The sequence below is a fragment of the Carettochelys insculpta genome, chromosome 2 (assembly GCF_033958435.1).
Source record: "Carettochelys insculpta isolate YL-2023 chromosome 2, ASM3395843v1, whole genome shotgun sequence".
Taxonomy (NCBI): domain Eukaryota; kingdom Metazoa; phylum Chordata; order Testudines; family Carettochelyidae; genus Carettochelys; species Carettochelys insculpta.
In genome coordinates, this window is record NC_134138.1 from 99,372,958 (window position 1) to 99,389,315 (window position 16,358).

General features: G+C 42.8%; 2 protein-coding genes across 6 annotated transcripts in view; one reads left to right on the forward strand and one right to left on the reverse strand.

The window, feature by feature from the left end:
• Nucleotides 1-2,744, reverse strand: part of CEP76 (centrosomal protein 76) — a 57,257-nt gene extending 54,513 nt beyond the window's left edge. The window contains exon 1 of the mRNA XM_074987486.1: nt 2,609-2,744. Within this exon, the coding sequence (XP_074843587.1) occupies nt 2,609-2,671 (63 nt within the window). The 5' untranslated portion in view covers nt 2,672-2,744. The remainder of the gene's footprint in view (nt 1-2,608) is intronic.
• A 280-nt stretch (nt 2,745-3,024) lies between these two features.
• PSMG2 (proteasome assembly chaperone 2) overlaps nt 3,025-16,358 on the forward strand; it is a 47,295-nt gene continuing 33,961 nt past the window's right edge. For all 5 annotated transcript variants that reach the window (XR_012644468.1, XM_074987495.1, XM_074987496.1 and 2 more), the window contains exons 1-6: nt 3,025-3,145; nt 8,026-8,197; nt 8,722-8,780; nt 10,128-10,246; nt 13,331-13,504; nt 15,785-15,905. Coding sequence is in view for 4 of the 5 variants with exons in the window: in XM_074987495.1 (XP_074843596.1) it covers nt 3,062-3,145; nt 8,026-8,197; nt 8,722-8,780; nt 10,128-10,246; nt 13,331-13,504; nt 15,785-15,905 (729 nt within the window). In the remaining variant the exon portion in view is untranslated. The remainder of the gene's footprint in view (nt 3,146-8,025; nt 8,198-8,721; nt 8,781-10,127; nt 10,247-13,330; nt 13,505-15,784; nt 15,906-16,358) is intronic.

Genomic DNA, 16,358 nt, shown 5'->3' on the forward strand with positions numbered 1-16,358 from the left:
GTATGGGGCATGGGCAGGCAGCACGGATCTCAAGCAGACAGCTCTGGAGGCTGGCATGGGGCTCAGGTAGCTGGCCAGATGGGGCTGTACCAGGCACTCAAAAGGGGCGAAGAAAAACTATTCATGCTTTTTTTTTTTTCATTTTAAATAATATTTTATATCAAGTTTCTGTGTTGATTTTAAATTATGAATTGCATTTTTTTGTTAAAAAGGGGGTTGGATGATGGTAAAGAAGAGGTGAGGGGGCATCAGGGTTTCGCAAAAAATCAAAAGGAAGATGTGATACCGAAAAGTTTGGGAACCACTGCCGTAAATACTACAAGAACATCTATAAGGAGGAGGGAGAAAACTTGTTGTTCTTGGCCTCTGAAGATAGAATAAGAAACAATGGGCTTAAACTGCAGCAAGGGAGGCTTAGGCTGGACACTATGAAAAAGTTCTTAACTGTCAGCGTGGTCAAACACTGGAATAAATTGCCTAGGGAGGTTGTAGAATCTCCATCTCTGGAGACAGACATTTGTCTAACCTGCTCTTAACTATCAGGGATGGTCTAGACAGTATTTGGTTCTGCCATGAGGACAGGGGGCTGGCCTCAATGACCTCTCAAGGTCCCTTCCAGTCCTAGTATTCTATGATACATCAATTTCACATAATCTTCATCTGTTCTGACACCCAGTTCAAAATTTACTATCTTTAAAATGAAAAACAAAAGAAACCCCTCCATAAATTTACTCTAATTTGCCTCGAAACCTCCTGCTTTCCTACTCCAAATCCCTTTCATGCATCTACCACTTCCTCTCCTTTATAGCATTAAACAGTTTGGTAGCAGATGGTACAAGTCTTCTACAAAGGTCCTGCCTTTTGCTGCAAGTTCCCTTTCACTCTACTCCCTACCCACTCTGGCTGTGTCTACACTAGCCCCAAACTTCGAAATGGCCATGCAAATGGCCATTTTGAAGTTTACTAATGAAGTGCTGAAATACATATTCAGCACCTCATTAGCACGCGGGCAGCTGCGGCACTTCGAAATTGATGCAGCTCCTTTTCGAAAGGACCCCGCCCACTTCGAAGTCCCCTTATTCCTATGAGCAGATGGGAATAAGGGGATTTCGAAGTTGCCGGGGTCCTTTCGAAAAGTAGCTCCGTCTGGGCACGCCGCAAGACTGAGAGCCATGGCAATTTCGAAGTGCCGCAGCTACTGGCATGCTAATGAGGCTCTGACTATGTATTTCAGCGCTTCATTAGTAAACTTCGAAATGGCCATTTGCATGGCCATTTCGAAGTTTTGGGCTAGTGTAGACACAGCCTCTGTCTTGCTTCGCAACACTGAAACTGTAACCTTCCTTTATGGGCTGTGCACCCTGACACCTTTCAAAGATTGAGAAAAGTGAAAAACAGACTAAGGAGTCTGAGCTTGGTATTGTTTTGCAATTCTAATAAAATTGCTAAAGGAGCAAGCCCAGGAAGAGACTAATCAGACCAGAAGGGAAGGAGACCAGATGAAGGAAGAATAAATAGGAGGTGCCAGCGGACAGTAATTAGGCATGGTAGATACCCACCCTAACTAAAGGGAATAAAACCCAAAAATCTGACTTTAGAAAAGAAGCCCTGAAACAAAGGAAAGGATAACAAGATCTGACACATTGGAAGGCTCTTTGTTTGAAATCACTGACAAGAACCATTGCTCTTGTGACACCATAGGAGCCTTCAGTTAGCGATTTGATGACATTCATTCTGCTTTGACATACAGGAGAGACTGCACCTCCCCTCTGCCCCCTCACTCTTTTCTAGCCCCTAACACAGTAGGCAAGTGTCAGAGGAGTAGCTGTGTTATTCTGCAGCTTCTGGCAAAACAAGCAGTCCTGTAGCACCTTAAAAACTAACGTTTATTACTTAGGCTATGGGTCTCACCCATGAAAGCTCATCAGATTTAACAACATGAAATCTGAAGAAGTGGGTTTTAGTAACAAAAGATCATGCCCTAATCCCGCATTGTCCAATAAACTTCCTGTTCATCTTATGTGGTGAAATACCAAGTAGCTCAGAGGTTTGAGCATTGGCCTGCTAAACCTAGGGTGGTAAATTTAATCCTTGAGGGGGGCATGTAGGGATCTGGGGCAAATAGATTAAAAAAAAAAAAAAAAAAAGGGGTGGGGGCGCTTGGTCCTGCCAAAAGGTCCTCCATGCCCTCCCGAGGTCCCTTCGAGCTCTATGAGAGGGGTGAATATCACTCAGCGGCTCGGTAGAGCTGCCCACAGGGGGCACCCCTCCGCCTGCTCCTCACCCACGCCCTCCCCGCAACAACCGCCTGGCAGCCGTGAAGGAGGCAGCCCCTGCAACCCTTTCCGGGGCGGAGCGCCTGAGGCTTTGGCCAGGAGCCGGACGCTGCCCCAGCGCAGCTCCCCTTCCCGGCGTAGCCTGGGGCTAGGCGGCGGCGGGGCGGGGCGCGGCGATTGCTGCACTTCCTTTCCGACACCCCTGAGTCAATGAAACCGTTAGTCTCTAAGGTGCCGCAGGACCCCGCTGGTTTATTTACGGCAGGCGGGGCCTGTCCCAGCCCTGCGCCCGCAGAAGCGGCGGGAACGGGCGCAGTACCGGAAGCCCTCACCCTGGCCAGCTGCTGGTGGATGATCTGCTTCAGCTCCGAAGCTTTCTCCGGCGGCAGCGCCATGGCGAGCCCCGAGCGCGACGGCGCCAACCGAGCCGAATGGTACAAAACACAAGCCCCGCCCCGCTACCATCAGCCCCACGAGCTTCCGGCGTCCTGCTTGCCCCGCCCCAACCGCTTTTTGAACGGGCGGGCAAGCAGGGCGCGGGGTTGCCCCGCTCAAGCGCCTGAGGGAAAGTCGGACTCTCCTCCAGTGCCGATTTCGCGTTGCGGGCTCCGGCTGTTTCACCTCGTTCGGGACGCCATCTGCATGTCGGGAGATCGCCTGCAAAGGGGGAGGGCAGGACTGGCGGTTCCGGGGGTGCCTAAGTGTTGCCTCTGACCCGCTCTGGCGTCAGGCCGGTGCGCCGCAGAGTGGAAGGTCCCCGCTGTCGGAGGGTCGCGCGCGCGCGCATGGTCCCGCTCTCCGCCGGCGGGATGTTTGTTCCTTGCGGCAGCTCCGCTCCGCCCGACTTCGAAGGCTTCACGCTGCTGCTGGTAACGAGCCCGCGGCCCTTCTTAGGAGCCGGCTGAAGAGCCGTGGCGGCGGGAGTTGGCTCCTGCTGCCGGGGGGCGGGGGAGGAGGAGCGGCAGAGAAGCGAGGCGGCGGCTCTGCTGCTGAACTGGGGCGCAGAATTGTATCTCCGCCGCTCTCGCCCGCCGGGACTCTGGAAGCCGGGAGGGGCGGGGAGGAGGGTCGCTTGTTTAACCCTCCTCCTCTGTCTCCCCATCACGCAACTGGTTACAGGGGCCTGATTGTGGCATACGCGTTAAATTAAGCATCACGTAACTGTTGCCGGCTCGCAACCCTTAGTAGATGCGGCCCATTCAGATGCCCTGGTTTCTCCTTCGGGACTTCCCTGCACCAGCCACTGACGGCTCAGTTTGGTGCAGTTGCCTTAACTGAGCTTTCAGCTAGACTAACAAAACCACTATTTTCCTCTTGGACAATTAAATGTCCATTGCGTGCTGTACTGAAGCTAATCTTTCTGGGTACTAGAGGCTGTATGTCGAGGGTTTTTTTAGGAATACCATATAAAAAAGAGGACACCGCTGCGAGGGAGCGTATCTGTATGGGTATCTACCAGTTCACGTTGCATTAATATGTTATAGCATGTACAAATAGAATATTAATACAGCATGAGTTGGTAGATACTGGTACAGATACACTTCCTCACAGGGGTTTTCTCTTTTTCTGTCAGGTCTAATGTGGTAACCTATTTTTTTTAATTGTGCACATTCTGTAATGCAGTACTGATCTATTAATATAGAAATTAAGTATTTGAGAGCAAGTGTCTTCCACGAGTAAAAGGAAAGCATCAGGTTTCCATATCTCATTTTTAAAATATTGGGTAAGACAGTAGTCATTGGAGCAAATGTTTAAAGATATTCGGTAGAGTTTTAGTTTCTTATTTGAATATTATATGTACAGTTAAAGCAACTGTACAAATACTGTTTAATATCAATATAACCAACAAATGTCACTGTAGGTGCTAATAATTTCATTATTGGGTCTTAAATATATTCATGATCTGTCTAGTGAAAAAATTAAGGTGCCAAACCTGTAAACATTTGTGTGCCTGCTTAATTTTATTTTAAATTGGAACTAATCACAGCACATAAGAACAGCGATATTGGGTGAAACCATAGGTCCACCAAGCCCAGTGTCCTGTCTTCCAACAGTGGCCAGTGCCAGGTACCCCAAAGGGAATGAACAGAACAGGTAATCATCAAGTGATCAATTCCCTGTCTTCCATTTTCAGCCTCTGGCAAACAGAGGCTGGGGACACACTCCATGCCCATCCTGGCTAATAGCTGTTGATGGACCTATCCGCCAAGAATGTATCTAGTTCTTTTTTTCAACTCTGCTGTAGTCTTGGGCTTCACAATACCCTCCGGCAAGGAGTTCCACAGGTTAAATATGCATTGTGTGGGGGGAAAAAATATTTCCTATTGTTTGTTTTAAATCTGCTGCCTATTAATTTCATTTGGTGACCCCTGGTTCTTGTGTTGTGAGGAGAAGTAAATAACATTTCCTTATTTACTTTCTCTGCACCAGTTGTGATTTTATATACCTCTATCATATCCCCCCCTTAACTGTCTTTTTTCCAAGCTAAAAAGTCTGTCTTATTAATCTCTCTTCATATGGTAGATGTTCCATATCCTTAGTCATTTTTTCTTGCCCTTTTCTGAACCTTTTCCTATTCCAATATATCTTTTTTTTTGAGATGAGGCAACCACATTTGCACACAGTATTCCAAATGTAGATGTACCATGGATTTAAATAGAGGTAATATGACATTTTCTGTCTTATCTATTCCTTTCTTAATGATTCTCAACTTTTTGTTAACTTTTTTGACTACTGCTGCACATTCAGTGGATGTTTTCAGATCCACAATGACTCCAAGATCTCTTTCTTGAGTGGTAGTAGCTAAGTCAGACCCCATCATGTTATATGTATAGCTGGGACTATATTTTTCCAATGTGTGTTACTTTGCATTTATCAATATTGAATTTCATCTGCCATTTTATTGCCCATTCACCCAATTTATTAAGATTCTTTTGTAGCTCTTCACAGTCTGCTTGGGACTTAACTATTTGGAGTAGTTTTGTGTCATCTGCAAATTTTGCCTCTTCACTGTTTATCCGTTTTTCCAGATCATTTATGAATATGTTGAATAGGACCAGTTCCAGTACAGACCCCTGGAGGACACCACTATTCACCTCTCTTCATTCTGAAAACTGACTGTTTATTCCTACCCTTTGTTTCTGATCTCCTAATCAGTTACCATTCCAAGAGAGGACCTTCCCTCTTATCCTATGACAGTTATATTTGCTTAACAGCCTTTAGGGAGGGACCTTGTCACTTAAGGGCTTTCTGAAAATCTGAGTATGCTATATCTGTAAGATACCCCTTGTCCACATGCTTGTTGACCCTTTCAGAAAATTCTAATAGATTGATGAGGCACAACTTCCTTTTATAAAAGCCATGTTGACTCTTCTTCAACAAAACATGTTCATCAATGTGTCTGACTGTTCTGTTCATTACTAGGGTTTCAACCTGCCCAGTACTGAAGTCAGACTGACTGGCCTGTAGTTGCCAGGATCACCTCTGGAGCCCTTTTTAAAGATTGGCATCTCGTTAGCTATCTTCCAGTCATCTGGAACAGAAGGTGATTTAAATGACAGGTTACAAACTATAGTTCTGCAATTTCACATTTGAGTTCCTTCAGAACACTTGGGTTAATGCCATCTGGTCCTGGTGACTTATTACTATTTAGCTTATCAATTTGTTCCAAAACCTCTTCTAGTGACACCTCAATTTGAGACAGTTCATCAGATATGTTACCTGAAACTAATTGCTCCAGTTTGGAAATCTCCCTCTCATCCTCAGCCATGAAGAATGAGGCAAAAAAATCACGTAATTTCTCTGCAATGGCCTTATTATCCTTGAGTGCTCCTTTACCATCTTGATCACCCGGTGGCTCCACTGGGTGTTTAGCAGGTTTCCTGTTTCTGTTGTACTTAAAATTTTTTTTGCTATTACTGTCTGACTCTTTGGCTAGCTTTACTGCAAATTCTTTCTTGGCCTTCCTAATTATATTTTTACACTTCACTTGGCAGAGTTTATGTTCCTTTCTATTTTCTTCACTAGGATTTAACTTCCATTTTTTTTTTAAAGGATGCCTTTTTGTCTCTCACTGCCTCTTTTACTTTGTTTAACCACAGTTGCACTTTTTTAGTTCTCTTACTATGTTTCCTATATTGGGGTATCAGAGGGGTAGCCGTGTTAGTCTGGATCTGTAGCAGCAACGAAGGGTCCTGTGGCACCTTATAGACTAACAGAAAAGTTTAGAGCATGAGCTTTTGTGAGTTAACTCACTTCTTCAGATGCTGGTCCTGGAAATCTGCAAGGCCAGGTATAAATAGGCCAGAGCAAGGCTGGGGATAACGAGGTTAGCTCGGTCAGGCAGGCTGAGTTGTATTGTCATCAGTAGATCTGGAGGTGTGAACTCCAAGAGAGGGGAAGCTGCTTTTCTATTTAGCCAGCCATTCACAGTCTTTGTTTAATCCTGAGCTGAGGGTATTGAATTTGCAGATGAATTGTAGCTCAGCAATTTCTCTTTGGAGTCTGTTCTTGAAGTTTCTTTGCTGCAGGATAGCTGCTTTTAAATCTGCTACTGTGTGTCCTGGGAGATTGAAGTGCTCTCCTATGGGTTTTGTATATTGCCATTTCTGATGTCTGATTTGTGTGCATTTATTCTTTTATTCTTTTAAGAATAAAGGCACACAAATCAGACATCAGAAATGGCAATATACAAAACCCATAGGAGAGCACTTCAATCTCCCAGGACACACAGTAGCAGATTTAAAAGCAGCTATCCTGCAGCAAAGAAACTTCAAGAACAGACTCCAAAGAGAAATTGCTGAGCTACAATTCATCTGCAAATTCAACACCCTCAGCTCAGGATTAAACAAAGACTGTGAATGGCTGGCTAAATAGAAAAGCAGCTTCCCCTCTCTTGGAGTTCACACCTCCAGATCTACTGATGACAATACAACTCAGCCTGCCTGACCGAGCTAACCTCGTTATCCCCAGCCTTGCTCTGGCCTATTTATACCTGGCCTTGCAGATTTCCAGGACCAGCATCTGAAGAAGTGAGTTAACTCACGAAAGCTCATGCTCTAAACTTTTCTGTTAGTCTATAAGGTGCCACAGGACCCTTCGTTGCTGCTATATTGGGGTATACATTTAAGTTGAGCCTCTATTATGGTGTCTTTAAAAAGTTTCCATGCAACTGGTGGGGATTTCACTTTAGTTACTGTACCTTCTTAATTTCTGTTTAACTAACTTCTTCATTTTTGTGTAGTCCCCCTTTATTGAAATTAAATACTACAGTCTTGGGGCCCTGTAGTATTTTCCCAGCCACAGCAATGTTAAATTTAATTATATTATGGTCCCTATTACCCAGAGATGCAGACACATTCACCTCTTGAACCAGATCCTGTGTTCCACTTAGGACTAAATCAAGAATTGCCTCTCCTCTTATGGGTTCCAGGACTAGCTGCTCCAAGAAGAAGTCATTTAAGGTGTCAAGAAGCTTTATCTCAGCTTCCCATCTGAGGTGACATGTACCCAGTCTATATGGGGATAGTTGAAATCCCCCATTATTATTGGGTTTTTTACTTTGATGCAAACTAGAATTGGTTACAGGAAAATAGACAAACGTTAGCTTTCTTTGTGACACATTTAATAAGTACAGGAATTAAGTGACAAATAACCTAAACTGATGTTAACTATGACTTTTTTTAATTGTAATTCAGGAAGTAAGTCTCCAATTCCTTGCTTTAATTCTACTAATTTTCTGTTATTCCAGCCAGCTGTATCAGTTGGGAATGTTGGCCAGCTGGCAGTAGATCTAGTTATTTCTACCTTTGATATGCTTAAAGTTGGTTACTTCTACACTGATTGCCTTGTGCCCATGGTAGGGAATAATCCATATGCAACTGCAGAAGAAAACTCAACGGACCTGAGTATAAATGCTGAAGGTATGTACTAAAATTGTATTTACAGTATTCCAAAACTGTGTGTCAGATGTTGAGTTCAGCTCCAGTCTTGAAGCCAGCTCAATACAGAAAGACCCCAGTGGGAATGGAGTCCATGTAAATGAAGGGAGTAAACCTATGTTCAGGGCCCTACCAAATTAATGGCCATCAGAAACACACCAAGGACTGGGAAATGGGGTTGTCTTTTAAGCTTTCTTGTATATTAAATAAATTTCACTGTTTTCTAAATTGGGGGCAGTGGGAGAGGGGAAAAGAGGTCACAAGGTTATTTTAAGGAGGCTTTGGTATGGCCACTCTTCTGTGCTCTCTGTAGAACTGGGCAGCTGGAGACCAAGCATCTGTTGGCCAGGCATTCAGCTTTAAAGGCAGCACCCTGTTAGCAGCAGTACAGAAGTAAAGGTGGTAATACCATATAATGCCACCCTTAATTCTGCGCTGCGGCCTCTAGAACTGTATAGCTGGAGAGTGGCACAATGTTTTCACACAACTTTTTGTTGTTTTTGTAGTGTATTCTTTACCTTCTAAAAAGATTGTGGTTCTCCAGATCAGATCACCATTTGTAAAGGTATGTATATTATTGGTTGTTCCCACTGTATATATTGAAAAGTGAAATCTGAATCAGAAAATGTTCTTATCCAAGTTATTTAGTAGTCAGGATTCATATTAACCATCTCATAAAATTAACTGAAAAGTAATTATAGCTAGAGAAACAGCTACCAATACAGAAAAATCACTGTTCTTTATAAAGAACCTAAAAATTGTTTCTGGCAAGGTTTTTATCCAGTAAATAACGGGATATAAGAATCTAGATCTTTCTGAACTGTGTGGTAAGATGCTTATCAAACAAATACAGTTGAAAATTGCTATTAATTACCATACTGTTTTGAGTTAATTAAACCCTGGTTGTGAATTGCTGGAAAGGACAAATTAGACTTAATCATGCCAATAGCTGCATGATAATATATATTTAGTTATCTCTAGGATACTGATAGTATTTAAGCCATTTGTTTTGGGGAAATATCTTCGCACAATTAGCGTATATTTCTGCTATTTATTTCAGCTCTCAAAATGACTATTTCTTGGGATTCTTTAAATCTACCTCAGAACTGAGGTTACAATATGAAATGAGGAGGACTTCATCTGATTGAACACTTGCTAGGTACAGATGGAGTGGTTGTCCTCAAAACCAGCTTTTACCAAAAAAGTAACTGAATATGATCTTTGGCTGTTCAAGTGTGTGAATTCTTAAAAACTACTATACCTGTCAAGCTTTAGTAGATTTACCTGCAGAAGCGTGATCAGATTTCTAAGAAATGAAAACATGAATGAAGTCAACATTTGCCAGCTAATCATAACCATGCTAGTTAAAGCTTGGTTTCTTCCTCAACCTCCTAGCTTTTAAAAAAAAAAAAAAAAAAAAAATTTCCTAAACAGAGACATAACAAGCTTGAGAAAAATCTGTTTTTAGTTAGATGAATGTGATCTTCCATTTGCCCATAAACATTAAATGCAATACAGGTTGAACCTCTCTAGTACAGCACCCTGGGGACATGACCGGTGGCAAACAAAAGAATTTGCCAATCCATGGGAGGTCAGTATTTCTAGCAGTATTACCAACACTTCCACTGCATGACTGGGCTCTTAGAAGACATTTAGGGGTAAATTACAGCTAAATTAATAGCACAGAACACTGAGAGCCAGGACTGGTGGCTGTAAACCAACTTTATGGGACCACAGGAAACTTGTCCATGATAAGTGGCTATCCAGCTAACTAAAATCATGCCAGACTACAGATGTTGCCAGATGAGAGAGTGTCGGATTAGAGAGGTTCAGCCTGTACAAGTAATGATTGTAACTTTTGTCATTTCTTAAATATTTGATATTTCTTCTTCCTTTTCATCTTGATATAAAGAACAAATATAGATCATTTTGTCACACACTGCTTTCTTGGGTGAAAAGTAGTAAATGTGCCAAAGTCATTCTTCTGTCAAGCAGCCATGCATATCAGCGTGATGATCAGCAGCTTCATGGGTATGTTCATATGCATACTTTTTATAGAAGTCAATATTCAAGACCTTTTTCATAAGTCTTAATGGCATGTTTCCATTCAGCATAGATGCAGTTATTTAGGTACATCTGATATGATTCTCTTTGCTTAACTGTGTTGTCAACTTAATATTAGGGCTGTTACGAGTTTAAAAAACTAATTGCGGGTAAACCAGACTGTAACACAATATAAGAATACCATTTATTTAAACATGTTTGGGGTTCTCTATTTTTAAATATAGGGTCAGCACTGTGGGTTTTAGGGATTCAGCCTTGCTTGGGGCTTTAGTCTCCCCTCAGGGTGTGGACTTCAGCCCTCCTCAGGGCTCAGGTTTCAGCCCAGTGCAGGGATTTAGCCCTTTGCCAAGGCTTTATGTGGTATGGAACTTGAGGCTTCAGTCCCCTTCAGGATTGTAGCCACTCTTGGGGCATAGGGCTGAGGCTGCTTCATCCTCCAGCTGCTGCCTGGGAAGCTGCAGGTAAACCTTCAGCCTACTGCCACCAGTGCCTCCTGCCCCATCCACAGGTATGCAATAAATGTGTTGTTTTTTTTTAATTGGTCAGTGTTGCTTTCAGTTAATTTTATGGATTAACTGGGACTAATTGACAACCCTACTTACTATTTATGAAATAGAACTGTACAGGAATGCTTTTAAGTTAAAGTTAAAATTCAAGAGCTCTTGAATGTAAAATGCTTAGAGATCACTGCACTGCAGCAACCTCGGCCCACTCCCCCTGCGAAATCTCCTGGCCCCAGTAACTTAAAGACAATGACAGGGTTTCTGTCCAAACACCACACATTCCCTCACACCCACACTTCCTCTCAGGCTATATCGCCTGGCATAAAGAGAGCAGTAATAACTGCCAAAATTACCCAGGTCCAGGAGAGTCAGAGCTTATACCATAAGAGGAAAAACTATGATGGTTTAATTGATGGATATATGTGCTGCTCCACAAGAAGAGGAGAGAGCTGTGTGCTTCGGGGGCAACAGAGGTAATGCCAGCTTTAGGAGGGGGACTAAGTGGGACATACCTTTCGAACCAAGGCAAGACTCTCTTAAATGGACCCACAGTAGGTGAAAACAGCACAGCTGATATAGTGAGTTAGTTTGTGTAGAAAGACTTAATCAGTTATGTCCTGTAAAGAGAGTACGTGATTTGAAGCAGATTAATCAGGGAAATTGGTAGAAAGAATGTGGGAGAGGTGGGTGCTGAATACAACATGGCTACAGTGGGGTATGCAGGAGGGTGCATGCCCTAATAGTATATACTGTTCATAGATCTGCTGTTTACATATGCTGATTGTAGGCCATGATATAGCACTTCATACATTCCAGTTGACTGAGGCTGGGTCTACACTTGCCCCCAGATTCGGAGGAGCATGTTAATCAGGGTGACGGGAGATTACTAATGAGGTGCTGCGGTGAATACACATCACTTCATTAGGCTAATTCTCCCCTGTAGCAACTTCAAAGTTTGAAGCTTTGATGTGCCAGCATGCGTGGAGCCGTGGGCACTTCAAAGTCCCTTTAGTCCTCAAAATTTTGAAGAGTAAAGGGACTTTGAAGTACCCACGTCTGTATGCATGCCGGCACGTTGAAGTTCGATGCTTTGAAGTTACTGCAGGCGAAAATTAGCCTAATGAAGTGCTGTGTATTCGCTGCAGCACTTCATTAGTAATCTTCCATTGCCCTGATTAACATGCCCCCTTCGAAGCTGGGGGCAAGTACAGACAGCCCCTGAGTGTTTTTGTTTTTGTTTGTTTTGGTAGCTGCCAACAGGCTAACTGACTTAAAACATTGTTGTGTCTTCAAAGCTTAATTCTAAGTCTGATTATACTACCATAGCCCACAGTACTCATGTCTGATTTTTAAGCCTACTGTAGTGAAAACAGCTCATATGAGAGGAAGAAAACTACTTCTTTGTTTTTACAAATCACTTTAAGCAGTTCTTCAAACTGTCACGTTATCCTTCCAGTTAGATAAGGTACATGTATTTGGGCCTTTCAGAAGAAACATCTACTACTACTCTGAAAAATTAGTTAAAATTCAGTCATTGATTTTTGTGGGTTTTTTCCTGGTGTAGTAGTGACTCAAAGAAAGATGATGTTCGGATTGGTTTGGGCTGAAATAACTGGCTTCCAAAATGTGCAGTAAACCCTCTGCAACCCCTGGGTAACTCAAATTTTCATGCAAGTTGAGGGGAGATGGAAACCAGGCTACAGCATGGTTCCTGGCTCCCATGGGCTTGCAGGAGTTGGGAAACTGACAGGACTGGTCAGTTTCCAGGCTCCCAGAGTGCTGGGGATCTGGGAACCAGGGGCCAGCCTGGTTTCCATCTCCTTTCTGCTTGTGGGACCTGGGAAACTGACCAGCTGGTCAGTTTCCTGGGTCCTGCAAGTGGTGGGGAGCTGGGAACCAGGCAGCCTGGCCCCTGGCTCCCCTTTTCTTGCAGAGAGGGGAACCTGAGCAGGGCAGCAGCCTTGGGCAGTTTCCTGGCTCCAGGGAGTGGAGGGGATCCGGGAACCCGGGGCAGCCTGGCTCCCCTCCACTCTTTGGAGCCAGGAAACGCACCAGGGCTTTTGCCCTGCTGAGTTTCCCAGTTCTGCAAGCAGAAGGGAACTGAGAGCCAGGCTGCTGCCTAGCTCCCCTCTGCTCCATAGACCGTGAAACCGGCTCCTGACAGGGACGATAGCTTGACTTTCAGCTGCCTCCCCTAGCAGATGCTACCCTTTACAGGAGCAGGAAACCATTTCTGTCAGGGGTGGCAAGGGTCAGGCTGCTGACCTGCCAGGAGCAGTTTCCCGCTCTTGACAGGGGCAGCAGTTGCATTAACTTGAGACGCGCAACTTGATTGTGTGTATCTGAAGAGTTTACTGTGCAATTGTTTGACAGATTGTTTGTTTATCATATGTTTTGAAACATCAGATTAGTCTGAGTGTTTGACTTAAGGAATAAAGCGATTCTAGTACTTTCATTGTAAGGTTGAAGCTCTCGAAGATCACCACTACTTTCACACAAGTAACTTATATAACTTTTTTTACAGTATTCTTGCATTTTATTATTCCAGTACGCCACTACGATACTTACTCACACCAGCGATTCAGAAAATAGTTGGAGATCTAATGCAGAGGCTAAACTGGAAAGAGATGGAAAAAATCCCTGCTTACCCAGGAGTAAATGATACAGAGATGGTACTGCATATTCCTGGAGGTGGCATCACAAAATTATTATTCAGTGAGAGGTGGGTAAACTGATAGATGTTAGAGGGAACTATAGCAAGGTATCAGAAGTCCTGTTTTTAGTCCCTATCTACAATTCAATACAATGGCTGTTTAGTAAAATCACAGGAAAAATTATCATTGTCTTTCTGTGGGATGCTGTGTATTTTATTAGTAATGGTTATTCTTTAGGAAAAACTTGTAGGAATATAATAGGCGATTGAGAGAATTTATTTGATACATAAAAAACCTAGCAAAATAGAGCTGCAGCACACTAGCTAACAGTCTGACTGATGTGTTTTGAGGCATCTGAAGGGAAAAATGAGGGAGGCTGCAATCAAGATCATAACTGAAACATTCATCCTATGTGAAAGTAGGCATGGCTGAAGATTTGTTTTGACCTATTTAAGCCCCAAATTAATGCAGAAATTGTTACAATTATGTCAGAATAGGGGCCAGAAAACTTCGCTTGTTAGTTGGTCCATAACAAAGACAGGTTGAGCTAAACAGCTTGTCAAGAGACTTGCTTCATGATGGTTAGAATAGGTTCCCAGTGATGTGCTGTCTTCAGAGGATAAAATTCTGAAATTTTGATTTGAGTCCTTTGCTTCAGGACCAGCAGACTGAAGAAAAGAATACTTTTGGGTAAAAAGTCATGCTAGAAATGTGTCTGAGTTTCAAGAATTTGATCATGAAACTTACTATGCTGAGTGAGTTAAACAACTTTTTGCAATGACCTGTGTTAAAATTATTTTGTGCCAGGCACAAGAATTTACTACTTTTCTAGCATATGTTCCCTATCAGTCCATCTGAACATTTGCCCTGACTAGAGCTGTTGATCGTTGACTGTTCATTGGTGCATTTATTATTTGGATCATGGAAGCACACAGAAGTCCCTACTAAGATTTGGATCCTATTGCACTAGGTGTTGTGTAAACACAAACTAAATAAAAAAATTCCTTCCTTGAAAAGTTTATCTAAATTGACATGACCAGGGATGAGATGAGAAGGGAAACAGGTATAGGAAACATGTTTGATTTGACCTACTTTTCACATAGCAAGTCATTGGGAAAACTGGGCCAATATCCCAATTTCTTGTATCCAATATATAGGTCTATTTACACTGTACTGCTTCTCAGAAAGACAGTCTGACATTCCCTGCACCAAATATTTGTAGGACACACTTTGCATAGCCAGACCTAGGCTGAAGAATTTGGTTTAAGCTTTTTGTTTGCTTTTTTTTGTGTGTGTGTGTGTGTGGATTTTAAATATTTGCTCTTATGTCTCAGGATAAAAAAAATTTCTTTAAATTTGCCCATTCAACTAGGAAACATAAGGAGTGTCTTCTACACTATTTTTACTTCATGATAATCAAATACACATCCTCTCATTGGGTATCTATCTCATTCTTCCTTCATGGTTTTTAAGAAAGTAAAGATAGTGTCATTCTAGTCATCAGGTACAAGAATGACTGTGCTAATTTCTGAAATGTTTAATTATAATAAAAGTTGGGATTGGTAACAGTGTAATTCCAGTTTGACCATATCAATTCATTTGTACTTGTAATGAACCCTTGTTTGAAATGATTGCTATTTGCATTGCTAGTATTTTAATACAGGCTCCTCCTAGGATTCCATCAGGCATGAGGCATTGTGCAATTCCTAGGCTAAATCTTGAGACAGCCTCAACTGTACTAGAATTTTTCTGTTTTTCCTCTGACTGGTATCAGAGGAGGCTCTACCTTGGTCCCTTGATGTCATACTACGTCTGTCCTAAGAATGTATGTGTTAGGCTTAGTAAATTTATACTCCTGTCTGGCCTTTCCTTACTGATTATCCAGATTCTAATCCTCTTTCTTGTTTTATTCTGTCTCTCATGAGTTTTCCTTTGTATCCTTCTGGTTATCTTCCAGCATGTTCATCTGGACCTAGCAGCTATTTCCTGATTTAAGTGCCTGTATCTAAGTCCTACCTTCTGTCATGGTGTAGGGGTACTGGTTTTGCAGGATGCCTCTAACCACTCCACTTTTCAGTGTTTGTGGTACATGAAAAATTAAGGGTCAGTAGCAAAGAAATCTGTATGAACACCTGACTAGTTGTGTAGCAATTCCTAAGTGATACTCCCACAGCATAAAATCTGTGTCCTCTCCCCTACAAAAGCCAAAACCAGATTAGTAACTATCAGGCAGCAAACCAAAAACCCCATTAACTGCTGCCTTTAATGCAAAAGGCCAAAAATTGATGTTCAGTAAGCTCCCCTCTAGTGATTTGCGTAACTGACAATCTGACCACCTTCTGTTCCAGTTGTACAAATGGAATCCAAATGGCAGTTCTGTTGAAATTCTGCTCAGAGGGGGACAACATCCCTGATGCACTGGCTCTTGTTAACTATCTTAATGAATGGCTCCAGCTCATTAAAAGTGAAGTAAGTATTCTTTCAGATAGTTTTTGCTCCTAGCTCTTACTGTTTTGACATTAGACTTCACTTTTTAACTGAGCTTTCATGAACGTGACAGCCTGTCAGTTGAATGTGTATGCCTGACCAGGTGGTGTCCTTTGTTTCAAGGTTTGTGGAAACCTAAAGAGGTGCTCCAACTGCAATCTGTGGAAACAAACTCAAATCTAGTATGCAAGGTGTTAACAAATTCATGGTCCATTTTGGTCACTATCACATTCATGGGATTTCCTGGTATTGTGATTTTAGGGGTCCTGACCCAAATATTTGTTGGGGAGAGATTGCAGAGTTTCTGTAACAGGGGTTACGGTGCTTCCCCTTAAGTGCTGCAGCTAGCCGCCATAGTGTTGCTTTTAGAGCTGGAAGGCAGTGGCTACAGGCAGGAAGTCCAGCTGTGAAGAGAGAGCCACTACTAGGGGCAGT